We start from the raw sequence: 15,785 nt of genomic DNA, 5'->3' as shown, positions 1-15,785 counted from the left end.
CTTCACTGCTACACTGAGTACTGACGGATGAGAGGGAGTGTGCAGGCCTCCTACCTAGAAATAGCAAACATAATTTTGTTTTAGTATTTGTCACTAAAACGTCTGCATTCATTGGCCACGAGTTCCCTTTGCTATGCACAAAGGGACAGACGCTCATCTGATATCAATCTCTGAATTACACCATCTGAGGATGTCATGACAAAATTCCAGTAAGTGTAATAGAAGAACATTGCCCAGAGGTATCAGTGTTAAAATCAAAGCCATTTAACGTTTTTTTTTCTGAAAATGGAAATTAACCAGATTAGCTCCATCAATCACACAGAAATACACCTCCAAAAACACCTCTACATATGACTCAGACAGGTTTTAGAATAGTTTCTTGAGCTCCATTTGATAAAAGATTTCAACCATTGCAACAGTCCGTTAGTGCACTCCTGTTATCTCAGTAAGTATGATAAAGATCTCCAAAATCATGTGTAAGCTATTCAAGTTGAACTGGAGATGAAGTTCACTGTCCTCTCTAAAAAAACATACAGGGACCATGATATGAAATTCATAAATGGAAAATTTGAGGGGGAAAAAAAAAAAACAATAATCCTTCATCTAACATTTAGCTGAACAGTAGAGCTTACTGCTACACAGCATTGCTGGTGTCCAAAGTTCATATGGGTTCAAGAAGAGATTAGTCAAACTCAAGGAAAAAAAATCCAGTTAGGCCTAATAAGTAAAAGGGACCACCCTTGACACCAGCTAATTACAGCTGTGGGAAGAAACGGTGGGGAAGCAGCACAGTATTCTTGCCCTTTTCTTCTATTTTTCCTAGGCATTTGCTGCTGGCCAAAGGCCAGAGGTAGAATTTGGACCCACAGTCTGTCCCTGAACAGCTAATCTCAGAGCCACGGGAGCCAATCTGTGACGCATTATTTCTTCCTGCAGCCACAGTCTTCCAGCAGCCTCTATGCCTCTTCTTCCTCTGTGGATCCGAGGAAGGCTCATTGCAATCTTTTTGTAATATCTAAATTATCCTTTTCATCTGCAATGTATTACAAAAACTTTGCAGGACTGCTTTTAAAAGAACCTCAAAAATGGAAGCTAAAACTTCCCTAAAATACGTCAACTACTCCCATTAATTTTAAAACAAGAACAAAGAAAGTGTGTTTGAATGGAAACTGCAATTCTAAATTAATGGACTGCCTTGTATAGATGCCAGACTATCAATTCAAGAAAACTCCTCAATTTTCCTTAAAAGTAGCCAAGGAAAAGGAACAGAATGCAACTCCACCTCCCAGCATGCTTGAGCGGTGGTGTGAGGAAGCTGCCTGCATCTCTGGGGAAGTTATTCAGGCGTACGCTCATTCTAACTCCGACACGTTCACAGAGACTGGCAGCAAGGATAATGAGTGGTACCAAATGTGAGGTGGGCGTCCACCCTCTAGGATCTCTACTGCAACGGATTTCAGGCACAAATTACTGGACAGCCACCACCTGGTAATGACTCTCAGTTCCTTCCAGTCTTCACTGGACTTGCACCTGTGTTCTAACGGTAGGTACGTTTAGACTCCCAGAAAACATCATCACTCCTAAAGACACTTATAAGAATATAAACAAGCAAGTTCAGAGACAGAACAACTTAAATGTGCAGTTTACATATTGTACTATGGGAATTGCCCGTGATTCTCTCCAATTTATTCACAGGGTTATGGTCCACAAGGATTTGAATGCCAAGGTCTCTCTTACATGCTCTTTATTTATGTCCGATTCATAATATTGTATGCAAAAGTAACACCTTTGGCACCTCAGTTGTCTGGATATTACTCTAAAACTCTATATGCTGGCTGAACTGACCCAAGAGGCCTAATGAATTCAGACACTCTTGAACAAGTGTAATGATATACTGAACTAAGATGAGACAAAATCTGTCCACAGCATGTACTCATAACAATCCAGATCCCATTGCTATCAGCATGTTAGTTCTGCTATAGCCGCACTCATAGGTTACAAGTGGATTAGTGTACTGAATACTGAAACACAAACACATTCCCCAGATATAATAATGCAAAGCCTTGCTCACGTGGCCAACCTTTTATAAATTGCCCGTTATCCATAAAGGTAAGGTTGAAACTGCAAGATGCCCATTTTATCAACAGTAAAAACAAGGTGTCACACAGCGAACTGATTTGCTCTTTGCCAGCAAATCCATGACAGAGTGAAGCAACACAACCATGGATCAACTGACGTAGTTCTGATCTTCATCTGCTGCACCATGATTCACATGGTAATTTTTGGTGTTCTTTTTGAATCCAGTATTTCGACATTATAAACAGAGTCCCCTAATCTGGCATACAGATTCTCCTATAGGTAATAAATCATGTTTGGATTTTATAATAATTGCATGATGTGTGAAACCCAACTACTGGAGTAAAAAAGAATAGCCAAAGCCTTACACCGGAAACACTGGAAAAGAAACAATTAACCAAGGTTACATTCTGGGTGACTATTTAGCTCACAGCAGTACAAGAGTATTCTAGTAGCTTGAAAACAGTCCAGCAACTGCATTCCCCATGCTGCACCACGACTTAGTATAAAGGCAAATACAGTAACACTTGCATGCACTAGTCACTCACAGTTGTGCAGAGGGACTGTACTCACCACCTCCTTCATCGCTCTGAGGAGACTCTTCATTGCTATCTTCCACTTCTGTCATATTGCTTTCCAAAGGCACTGGAAGACTTTCCTCCCCATCATCCCTCCTGGTGCTTGCATTTTTCTCCCCATCTTCCTCTATGTTACTTTCTACTGACCCAGCCTGCTTGAGTTCCCCATTAACTTCAGGACTTTGATGCTGTATTGCCATTATATTGTCATGAAAAATTCCAGTATCTTCCCTTGCTGTTAGATCTTCTCGTTTTGCCTTTTCTGCTTCATCTATTCCTTCCTTTTCCAGTGCAAAAGTTTCCTGATCTTCCTCCAGTCTGAGCAGTTTGTTCTCCCCGTTCTCATTTCCGTATTGTGCATGTGGTGCATCATCAGATGCTCTTTTGATATTATACTCCTCTTTGCCTTTAACGTTGTCTTTCATCATTTCAGCAAGAGAGTCATCTTCACTGCTACACTGAGTACTGACGGATGAGAGGGAGTGTGCAGGCCTCCTACCTAGAAATAGCAAACATAATTTTGTTTTAGTATTTGTCACTAAAACGTCTGCATTCATTGGCCACGAGTTCCCTTTGCTATGCACAAAGGGACAGACGCTCATCTGATATCAATCTCTGAATTACACCATCTGAGGATGTCATGACAAAATTCCAGTAAGTGTAATAGAAGAACATTGCCCAGAGGTATCAGTGTTAAAATCAAAGCCATTTAACGTTTTTTTTTTCTGAAAATGGAAATTAACCAGATTAGCTCCATCAATCACACAGAAATACACCTCCAAAAACACCTCTACATATGACTCAGACAGGTTTTAGAATAGTTTCTTGAGCTCCATTTGATAAAAGATTTCAACCATTGCAACAGTCCGTTAGTGCACTCCTGTTATCTCAGTAAGTATGATAAAGATCTCCAAAATCATGTGTAAGCTATTCAAGTTGAACTGGAGATGAAGTTCACTGTCCTCTCTAAAAAAACATACAGGGACCATGGTATGAAATTCATAAATGGAAAATTTGAGGGGGAAAAAAAAAAAGCAATAATCCTTCATCTAACATTTAGCTGAACAGTAGAGCTTACTGCTACACAGCATTGCTGGTGTCCAAAGTTCATATGGGTTCAAGAAGAGATTAGTCAAACTCAAGGAAAAAAAATCCAGTTAGGCCTAATAAGTAAAAGGGACCACCCTTGACACCAGCTAATTACAGCTGTGGGAAGAAACGGTGGGGAAGCAGCACAGTATTCTTGCCCTTTTCTTCTATTTTTCCTAGGCATTTGCTGCTGGCCAAAGGCCAGAGGTAGAATTTGGACCCACAGTCTGTCCCTGAACAGCTAATCTCAGAGCCACGGGAGCCAATCTGTGACGCATTATTTCTTCCTGCAGCCACAGTCTTCCAGCAGCCTCTATGCCTCTTCTTCCTCTGTGGATCTGAGGAAGGCTCATTGCAATCTTTTTGTAATATCTAAATTATCCTTTTCATCTGCAATGTATTACAAAAACTTTGCAGGACTGCTTTTAAAAGAACCTCAAAAATGGAAGCTAAAACTTCCCTAAAATACGTCAACTACTCCCATTAATTTTAAAACAAGAACAAAGAAAGTGTGTTTGAATGGAAACTGCAATTCTAAATTAATGGACTGCCTTGTATAGATGCCAGACTATCAATTCAAGAAAACTCCTCAATTTTCCTTAAAAGTAGCCAAGGAAAAGGAACAGAATGCAACTCCACCTCCCAGCATGCTTGAGCGGTGGTGTGAGGAAGCTGCCTGCATCTCTGGGGAAGTTATTCAGGCGTACGCTCATTCTAACTCCGACACGTTCACAGAGACTGGCAGCAAGGATAATGAGTGGTACCAAATGTGAGGTGGGCGTCCACCCTCTAGGATCTCTACTGCAACGGATTTCAGGCACAAATTACTGGACAGCCACCACCTGGTAATGACTCTCAGTTCCTTCCAGTCTTCACTGGACTTGCACCTGTGTTCTAACGGTAGGTACGTTTAGACTCCCAGAAAACATCATCACTCCTAAAGACACTTATAAGAATATAAACAAGCAAGTTCAGAGACAGAACAACTTAAATGTGCAGTTTACATATTGTACTATGGGAATTGCCCGTGATTCTCTCCAATTTATTCACAGGGTTATGGTCCACAAGGATTTGAATGCCAAGGTCTCTCTTACATGCTCTTTATTTATGTCCGATTCATAATATTGTATGCAAAAGTAACACCTTTGGCACCTCAGTTGTCTGCATATTACTCTAAAACTCTATATGCTGGCTGAACTGACCCAAGAGGCCTAATGAATTCAGACACTCTTGAACAAGTGTAATGATATACTGAACTAAGATGAGACAAAATCTGTCCACAGCATGTACTCATAACAATCCAGATCCCATTGCTATCAGCATGTTAGTTCTGCTATAGCCGCACTCATAGGTTACAAGTGGATTAGTGTACTGAATACTGAAACACAAACACATTCCCCAGATATAATAATGCAAAGCCTTGCTCACGTGGCCAACCTTTTATAAATTGCCCGTTATCCATAAAGGTAAGGTTGAAACTGCAAGATGCCCATTTTATCAACAGTAAAAACAAGGTGTCACACAGCGAACTGATTTGCTCTTTGCCAGCAAATCCATGACAGAGTGAAGCAACACAACCATGGATCAACTGACGTAGTTCTGATCTTCATCTGCTGCACCATGATTCACATGGTAATTTTTGGTGTTCTTTTTGAATCCAGTATTTCGACATTATAAACAGAGTCCCCTAATCTGGCATACAGATTCTCCTATAGGTAATAAATCATGTTTGGATTTTATAATAATTGCATGATGTGTGAAACCCAACTACTAGAGTAAAAAAGAATAGCCAAAGCCTTACACCGGAAACACTGGAAAAGAAACAATTAACCAAGGTTACATTCTGGGTGACTATTTAGCTCACAGCAGTACAAGAGTATTCTAGTAGCTTGAAAACAGTCCAGCAACTGCATTCCCCATGCTGCACCACGACTTAGTATAAAGGCAAATACAGTAACACTTGCATGCACTAGTCACTCACAGTTGTGCAGAGGGACTGTACTCACCACCTCCTTCATCGCTCTGAGGAGACTCTTCATTGCTATCTTCCACTTCTGTCATATTGCTTTCCAAAGGCACTGGAAGACTTTCCTCCCCATCATCCCTCCTGGTGCTTGCATTTTTCTCCCCATCTTCCTCTATGTTACTTTCTACTGACCCAGCCTGCTTGAGTTCCCCATTAACTTCAGGACTTTGATGCTGTATTGCCATTATATTGTCATGAAAAATTCCAGTATCTTCCCTTGCTGTTAGATCTTCTCGTTTTGCCTTTTCTGCTTCATCTATTCCTTCCTTTTCCAGTGCAAAAGTTTCCTGATCTTCCTCCAGTCTGAGCAGTTTGTTCTCCCCGTTCTCATTTCCGTATTGTGCATGTGGTGCATCATCAGATGCTCTTTTGATATTATACTCCTCTTTGCCTTTAACGTTGTCTTTCATCATTTCAGCAAGAGAGTCATCTTCACTGCTACACTGAGTACTGACGGATGAGAGGGAGTGTGCAGGCCTCCTACCTAGAAATAGCAAACATAATTTTGTTTTAGTATTTGTCACTAAAACGTCTGCATTCATTGGCCACGAGTTCCCTTTGCTATGCACAAAGGGACAGACGCTCATCTGATATCAATCTCTGAATTACACCATCTGAGGATGTCATGACAAAATTCCAGTAAGTGTAATAGAAGAACATTGCCCAGAGGTATCAGTGTTAAAATCAAAGCCATTTAACGTTTTTTTTTCTGAAAATGGAAATTAACCAGATTAGCTCCATCAATCACACAGAAATACACCTCCAAAAACACCTCTACATATGACTCAGACAGGTTTTAGAATAGTTTCTTGAGCTCCATTTGATAAAAGATTTCAACCATAGCAACAGTCCGTTAGTGCACTCCTGTTATCTCAGTAAGTATGATAAAGATCTCCAAATCATGTGTAAGCTATTCAAGTTGAACTGGAGATGAAGTTCACTGTCCTCTCTAAAAAAACATACAGGGACCATGGTATGAAATTCATAAATGGAAAATTTGAGGGGGAAAAAAAAAAAAGCAATAATCCTTCATCTAACATTTAGCTGAACAGTAGAGCTTACTGCTACACAGCATTGCTGGTGTCCAAAGTTCGTATGGGTTCAAGAAGAGATTAGTCAAACTCAAGGAAAAAAAATCCAGTTAGGCCTAATAAGTAAAAGGGACCACCCTTGACACCAGCTAATTACAGCTGTGGGAAGAAACGGTGGGGAAGCAGCACAGTATTCTTGCCCTTTTCTTCTATTTTTCCTAGGCATTTGCTGCTGGCCAAAGGCCAGAGGTAGAATTTGGACCCACAGTCTGTCCCTGAACAGCTAATCTCAGAGCCACGGGAGCCAATCTGTGACGCATTATTTCTTCCTGCAGCCACAGTCTTCCAGCAGCCTCTATGCCTCTTCTTCCTCTGTGGATCCGAGGAAGGCTCATTGCAATCTTTTTGTAATATCTAAATTATCCTTTTCATCTGCAATGTATTACAAAAACTTTGCAGGACTGCTTTTAAAAGAACCTCAAAAATGGAAGCTAAAACTTCCCTAAAATACGTCAACTACTCCCATTAATTTTAAAACAAGAACAAAGAAAGTGTGTTTGAATGGAAACTGCAATTCTAAATTAATGGACTGCCTTGTATAGATGCCAGACTATCAATTCAAGAAAACTCCTCAATTTTCCTTAAAAGTAGCCAAGGAAAAGGAACAGAATGCAACTCCACCTCCCAGCATGCTTGAGCGGTGGTGTGAGGAAGCTGCCTGCATCTCTGGGGAAGTTATTCAGGCGTACGCTCATTCTAACTCCGACACGTTCACAGAGACTGGCAGCAAGGATAATGAGTGGTACCAAATGTGAGGTGGGCGTCCACCCTCTAGGATCTCTACTGCAACGGATTTCAGGCACAAATTACTGGACAGCCACCACCTGGTAATGACTCTCAGTTCCTTCCAGTCTTCACTGGACTTGCACCTGTGTTCTAACGGTAGGTACGTTTAGACTCCCAGAAAACATCATCACTCCTAAAGACACTTATAAGAATATAAACAAGCAAGTTCAGAGACAGAACAACTTAAATGTGCAGTTTACATATTGTACTATGGGAATTGCCCGTGATTCTCTCCAATTTATTCACAGGGTTATGGTCCACAAGGATTTGAATGCCAAGGTCTCTCTTACATGCTCTTTATTTATGTCCGATTCATAATATTGTATGCAAAAGTAACACCTTTGGCACCTCAGTTGTCTGCATATTACTCTAAAACTCTATATGCTGGCTGAACTGACCCAAGAGGCCTAATGAATTCAGACACTCTTGAACAAGTGTAATGATATACTGAACTAAGATGAGACAAAATCTGTCCACAGCATGTACTCATAACAATCCAGATCCCATTGCTATCAGCATGTTAGTTCTGCTATAGCCGCACTCATAGGTTACAAGTGGATTAGTGTACTGAATACTGAAACACAAACACATTCCCCAGATATAATAATGCAAAGCCTTGCTCACGTGGCCAACCTTTTATAAATTGCCCGTTATCCATAAAGGTAAGGTTGAAACTGCAAGATGCCCATTTTATCAACAGTAAAAACAAGGTGTCACACAGCGAACTGATTTGCTCTTTGCCAGCAAATCCATGACAGAGTGAAGCAACACAACCATGGATCAACTGACGTAGCTCTGATCTTCATCTGCTGCACCATGATTCACATGGTAATTTTTGGTGTTCTTTTTGAATCCAGTATTTCGACATTATAAACAGAGTCCCCTAATCTGGCATACAGATTCTCCTATAGGTAATAAATCATGTTTGGATTTTATAATAATTGCATGATGTGTGAAACCCAACTACTGGAGTAAAAAAGAATAGCCAAAGCCTTACACCGGAAACACTGGAAAAGAAACAATTAACCAAGGTTACATTCTGGGTGACTATTTAGCTCACAGCAGTACAAGAGTATTCTAGTAGCTTGAAAACAGTCCAGCAACTGCATTCCCCATGCTGCACCACGACTTAGTATAAAGGCAAATACAGTAACACTTGCATGCACTAGTCACTCACAGTTGTGCAGAGGGACTGTACTCACCACCTCCTTCATCGCTCTGAGGAGACTCTTCATTGCTATCTTCCACTTCTGTCATATTGCTTTCCAAAGGCACTGGAAGACTTTCCTCCCCATCATCCCTCCTGGTGCTTGCATTTTTCTCCCCATCTTCCTCTATGTTACTTTCTACTGACCCAGCCTGCTTGAGTTCCCCATTAACTTCAGGACTTTGATGCTGTATTGCCATTATATTGTCATGAAAAATTCCAGTATCTTCCCTTGCTGTTAGATCTTCTCGTTTTGCCTTTTCTGCTTCATCTATTCCTTCCTTTTCCAGTGCAAAAGTTTCCTGATCTTCCTCCAGTCTGAGCAGTTTGTTCTCCCCGTTCTCATTTCCGTATTGTGCATGTGGTGCATCATCAGATGCTCTTTTGATATTATACTCCTCTTTGCCTTTAACGTTGTCTTTCATCATTTCAGCAAGAGAGTCATCTTCACTGCTACACTGAGTACTGACGGATGAGAGGGAGTGTGCAGGCCTCCTACCTAGAAATAGCAAACATAATTTTGTTTTAGTATTTGTCACTAAAACGTCTGCATTCATTGGCCACGAGTTCCCTTTGCTATGCACAAAGGGACAGACGCTCATCTGATATCAATCTCTGAATTACACCATCTGAGGATGTCATGACAAAATTCCAGTAAGTGTAATAGAAGAACATTGCCCAGAGGTATCAGTGTTAAAATCAAAGCCATTTAACGTTTTTTTTTCTGAAAATGGAAATTAACCAGATTAGCTCCATCAATCACACAGAAATACACCTCCAAAAACACCTCTACATATGACTCAGACAGGTTTTAGAATAGTTTCTTGAGCTCCATTTGATAAAAGATTTCAACCATAGCAACAGTCCGTTAGTGCACTCCTGTTATCTCAGTAAGTATGATAAAGGTCTCCAAAATCATGTGTAAGCTATTCAAGTTGAACTGGAGATGAAGTTCACTGTCCTCTCTAAAAAAACATACAGGGACCATGGTATGAAATTCATAAATGGAAAATTTGAGGGGGAAAAAAAAAAAAGCAATAATCCTTCATCTAACATTTAGCTGAACAGTAGAGCTTACTGCTACACAGCATTGCTGGTGTCCAAAGTTCATATGGGTTCAAGAAGAGATTAGTCAAACTCAAGGAAAAAAAATCCAGCTAGGCCTAATAAGTAAAAGGGACCACCCTTGACACCAGCTAATTACAGCTGTGGGAAGAAACGGTGGGGAAGCAGCACAGTATTCTTGCCCTTTTCTTCTATTTTTCCTAGGCATTTGCTGCTGGCCAAAGGCCAGAGGTAGAATTTGGACCCACAGTCTGTCCCTGAACAGCTAATCTCAGAGCCACGGGAGCCAATCTGTGACGCATTATTTCTTCCTGCAGCCACAGTCTTCCAGCAGCCTCTATGCCTCTTCTTCCTCTGTGGATCCGAGGAAGGCTCATTGCAATCTTTTTGTAATATCTAAATTATCCTTTTCATCTGCAATGTATTACAAAAACTTTGCAGGACTGCTTTTAAAAGAACCTCAAAAATGGAAGCTAAAACTTCCCTAAAATACGTCAACTACTCCCATTAATTTTAAAACAAGAACAAAAGAAAGTGTGTTTGAATGGAAACTGCAATTCTAAATTAATGGACTGCCTTGTATAGATGCCAGACTATCAATTCAAGAAAACTCCTCAATTTTGCTTAAAAGTAGCCAAGGAAAAGGAACAGAATGCAACTCCACCTCCCAGCATGCTTGAGCGGTGGTGTGAGGAAGCTGCCTGCATCTCTGGGGAAGTTATTCAGGCGTACGCTCATTCTAACTCCGACACGTTCACAGAGACTGGCAGCAAGGATAATGAGTGGTACCAAATGTGAGGTGGGCGTCCACCCTCTAGGATCTCTACTGCAACGGATTTCAGGCACAAATTACTGGACAGCCACCACCTGGTAATGACTCTCAGTTCCTTCCAGTCTTCACTGGACTTGCACCTGTGTTCTAACGGTAGGTACGTTTAGACTCCCAGAAAACATCATCACTCCTAAAGACACTTATAAGAATATAAACAAGCAAGTTCAGAGACAGAACAACTTAAATGTGCAGTTTACATATTGTACTATGGGAATTGCCCGTGATTCTCTCCAATTTATTCACAGGGTTATGGTCCACAAGGATTTGAATGCCAAGGTCTCTCTTACATGCTCTTTATTTATGTCCGATTCATAATATTGTATGCAAAAGTAACACCTTTGGCACCTCAGTTATCTGCATATTACTCTAAAACTCTATATGCTGGCTGAACTGACCCAAGAGGCCTAATGAATTCAGACACTCTTGAACAAGTGTAATGATATACTGAACTAAGATGAGACAAAATCTGTCCACAGCATGTACTCATAACAATCCAGATCCCATTGCTATCAGCATGTTAGTTCTGCTATAGCCGCACTCATAGGTTACAAGTGGATTAGTGTACTGAATACTGAAACACAAACACATTCCCCAGATATAATAATGCAAAGCCTTGCTCACGTGGCCAACCTTTTATAAATTGCCCGTTATCCATAAAGGTAAGGTTGAAACTGCAAGATGCCCATTTTATCAACAGTAAAAACAAGGTGTCACACAGCGAACTGATTTGCTCTTTGCCAGCAAATCCATGACAGAGTGAAGCAACACAACCATGGATCAACTGACGTAGTTCTGATCTTCATCTGCTGCACCATGATTCACATGGTAATTTTTGGTGTTCTTTTTGAATCCAGTATTTCGACATTATAAACAGAGTCCCCTAATCTGGCATACAGATTCTCCTATAGGTAATAAATCATGTTTGGATTTTATAATAATTGCATGATGTGTGAAACCCAACTACTGGAGTAAAAAAGAATAGCCAAAGCCTTACACCGGAAACACTGGAAAAGAAACAATTAACCAAGGTTACATTCTGGGTGACTATTTAGCTCACAGCAGTACAAGAGTATTCTAGTAGCTTGAAAACAGTCCAGCAACTGCATTCCCCATGCTGCACCACGACTTAGTATAAAGGCAAATACAGTAACACTTGCATGCACTAGTCACTCACAGTTGTGCAGAGGGACTGTACTCACCACCTCCTTCATCGCTCTGAGGAGACTCTTCATTGCTATCTTCCACTTCTGTCATATTGCTTTCCAAAGGCACTGGAAGACTTTCCTCCCCATCATCCCTCCTGGTGCTTGCATTTTTCTCCCCATCTTCCTCTATGTTACTTTCTACTGACCCAGCCTGTTTGAGTTCCCCATTAACTTCAGGACTTTGATGCTGTATTGCCATTATATTGTCATGAAAAATTCCAGTATCTTCCCTTGCTGTTAGATCTTCTCGTTTTGCCTTTTCTGCTTCATCTATTCCTTCCTTTTCCAGTGCAAAAGTTTCCTGATCTTCCTCCAGTCTGAGCAGTTTGTTCTCCCCGTTCTCATTTCCGTATTGTGCATGTGGTGCATCATCAGATGCTCTTTTGATATTATACTCCTCTTTGCCTTTAACGTTGTCTTTCATCATTTCAGCAAGAGAGTCATCTTCACTGCTACACTGAGTACTGACGGATGAGAGGGAGTGTGCAGGCCTCCTACCTAGAAATAGCAAACATAATTTTGTTTTAGTATTTGTCACTAAAACGTCTGCATTCATTGGCCACGAGTTCCCTTTGCTATGCACAAAGGGACAGACGCTCATCTGATATCAATCTCTGAATTACACCATCTGAGGATGTCATGACAAAATTCCAGTAAGTGTAATAGAAGAACATTGCCCAGAGGTATCAGTGTTAAAATCAAAGCCATTTAACGTTTTTTTTTCTGAAAATGGAAATTAACCAGATTAGCTCCATCAATCACACAGAAATACACCTCCAAAAACACCTCTACATATGACTCAGACAGGTTTTAGAATAGTTTCTTGAGCTCCATTTGATAAAAGATTTCAACCATAGCAACAGTCCGTTAGTGCACTCCTGTTATCTCAGTAAGTATGATAAAGGTCTCCAAAATCATGTGTAAGCTATTCAAGTTGAACTGGAGATGAAGTTCACTGTCCTCTCTAAAAAAACATACAGGGACCATGGTATGAAATTCATAAATGGAAAATTTGAGGGGGAAAAAAAAAAAAGCAATAATCCTTCATCTAACATTTAGCTGAACAGTAGAGCTTACTGCTACACAGCATTGCTGGTGTCCAAAGTTCATATGGGTTCAAGAAGAGATTAGTCAAACTCAAGGAAAAAAAATCCAGCTAGGCCTAATAAGTAAAAGGGACCACCCTTGACACCAGCTAATTACAGCTGTGGGAAGAAACGGTGGGGAAGCAGCACAGTATTCTTGCCCTTTTCTTCTATTTTTCCTAGGCATTTGCTGCTGGCCAAAGGCCAGAGGTAGAATTTGGACCCACAGTCTGTCCCTGAACAGCTAATCTCAGAGCCACGGGAGCCAATCTGTGACGCATTATTTCTTCCTGCAGCCACAGTCTTCCAGCAGCCTCTATGCCTCTTCTTCCTCTGTGGATCCGAGGAAGGCTCATTGCAATCTTTTTGTAATATCTAAATTATCCTTTTCATCTGCAATGTATTACAAAAACTTTGCAGGACTGCTTTTAAAAGAACCTCAAAAATGGAAGCTAAAACTTCCCTAAAATACGTCAACTACTCCCATTAATTTTAAAACAAGAACAAAGAAAGTGTGTTTGAATGGAAACTGCAATTCTAAATTAATGGACTGCCTTGTATAGATGCCAGACTATCAATTCAAGAAAACTCCTCAATTTTGCTTAAAAGTAGCCAAGGAAAAGGAACAGAATGCAACTCCACCTCCCAGCATGCTTGAGCGGTGGTGTGAGGAAGCTGCCTGCATCTCTGGGGAAGTTATTCAGGCGTACGCTCATTCTAACTCCGACACGTTCACAGAGACTGGCAGCAAGGATAATGAGTGGTACCAAATGTGAGGTGGGCGTCCACCCTCTAGGATCTCTACTGCAACGGATTTCAGGCACAAATTACTGGACAGCCACCACCTGGTAATGACTCTCAGTTCCTTCCAGTCTTCACTGGACTTGCACCTGTGTTCTAACGGTAGGTACGTTTAGACTCCCAGAAAACATCATCACTCCTAAAGACACTTATAAGAATATAAACAAGCAAGTTCAGAGACAGAACAACTTAAATGTGCAGTTTACATATTGTACTATGGGAATTGCCCGTGATTCTCTCCAATTTATTCACAGGGTTATGGTCCACAAGGATTTGAATGCCAAGGTCTCTCCTACATGCTCTTTATTTATGTCCGATTCATAATATTGTATGCAAAAGTAACACCTTTGGCACCTCAGTTATCTGGATATTACTCTAAAACTCTATATGCTGGCTGAACTGACCCAAGAGGCCTAATGAATTCAGACACTCTTGAACAAGTGTAATGATATACTGAACTAAGATGAGACAAAATCTGTCCACAGCATGTACTCATAACAATCCAGATCCCATTGCTATCAGCATGTTAGTTCTGCTATAGCCGCACTCATAGGTTACAAGTGGATTAGTGTACTGAATACTGAAACACAAACACATTCCCCAGATATAATAATGCAAAGCCTTGCTCACGTGGCCAACCTTTTATAAATTGCCCGTTATCCATAAAGGTAAGGTTGAAACTGCAAGATGCCCATTTTATCAACAGTAAAAACAAGGTGTCACACAGCGAACTGATTTGCTCTTTGCCAGCAAATCCATGACAGAGTGAAGCAACACAACCATGGATCAACTGACGTAGTTCTGATCTTCATCTGCTGCACCATGATTCACATGGTAATTTTTGGTGTTCTTTTTGAATCCAGTATTTCGACATTATAAACAGAGTCCCCTAATCTGGCATACAGATTCTCCTATAGGTAATAAATCATGTTTGGATTTTATAATAATTGCATGATGTGTGAAACCCAACTACTGGAGTAAAAAAGAATAGCCAAAGCCTTACACCGGAAACACTGGAAAAGAAACAATTAACCAAGGTTACATTCTGGGTGACTATTTAGCTCACAGCAGTACAAGAGTATTCTAGTAGCTTGAAAACAGTCCAGCAACTGCATTCCCCATGCTGCACCACGACTTAGTATAAAGGCAAATACAGTAACACTTGCATGCACTAGTCACTCACAGTTGTGCAGAGGGACTGTACTCACCACCTCCTTCATCGCTCTGAGGAGACTCTTCATTGCTATCTTCCACTTCTGTCATATTGCTTTCCAAAGGCACTGGAAGACTTTCCTCCCCATCATCCCTCCTGGTGCTTGCATTTTTCTCCCCATCTTCCTCTATGTTACTTTCTACTGACCCAGCCTGTTTGAGTTCCCCATTAACTTCAGGACTTTGATGCTGTATTGCCATTATATTGTCATGAAAAATTCCAGTATCTTCCCTTGCTGTTAGATCTTCTCGTTTTGCCTTTTCTGCTTCATCTATTCCTTCCTTTTCCAGTGCAAAAGTTTCCTGATCTTCCTCCAGTCTGAGCAGTTTGTTCTCCCCGTTCTCATTTCCGTATTGTGCATGTGGTGCATCATCAGATGCTCTTTTGATATTATACTCCTCTTTGCCTTTAACGTTGTCTTTCATCATTTCAGCAAGAGAGTCATCTTCACTGCTACACTGAGTACTGACGGATGAGAGGGAGTGTGCAGGCCTCCTACCTAGAAATAGCAAACATAATTTTGTTTTAGTATTTGTCACTAAAACGTCTGCATTCATTGGCCACGAGTTCCCTTTGCTATGCACAAAGGGACAGACGCTCATCTGATATCAATCTCTGAATTACACCATCTGAGGATGTCATGACAAAATTCCAGTAAGTGTAATAGAAGAACATTGCCCAGAGGTATCAGTGTTAAAATCAAAGCCATTTAACGTTTTTTTTTCTGAAAA

The 15,785-nt window shown here is 40.7% G+C and overlaps 1 protein-coding gene across 1 annotated transcript in view; it reads right to left on the bottom strand.

Annotated features, from left to right (window-relative positions):
• The window catches only part of LOC143160316 (uncharacterized), a 103,203-nt gene that overhangs the window by 40,380 nt on the left and 47,038 nt on the right, over window positions 1-15,785 (bottom strand). The window contains 2 exon segments of the mRNA XM_076338042.1: window positions 3,839-3,850; window positions 5,750-6,248. Coding sequence (XP_076194157.1) covers window positions 3,839-3,850; window positions 5,750-6,248 — 511 coding nt within the window.

The sequence above is a fragment of the Aptenodytes patagonicus genome, chromosome 5 (genome assembly GCF_965638725.1).
Source record: "Aptenodytes patagonicus chromosome 5, bAptPat1.pri.cur, whole genome shotgun sequence".
Classification (NCBI taxonomy): domain Eukaryota; kingdom Metazoa; phylum Chordata; class Aves; order Sphenisciformes; family Spheniscidae; genus Aptenodytes; species Aptenodytes patagonicus.
Note: the sequence above shows the minus strand (reverse complement) of the source record. Positions and strands in the feature narration are given on the sequence as shown.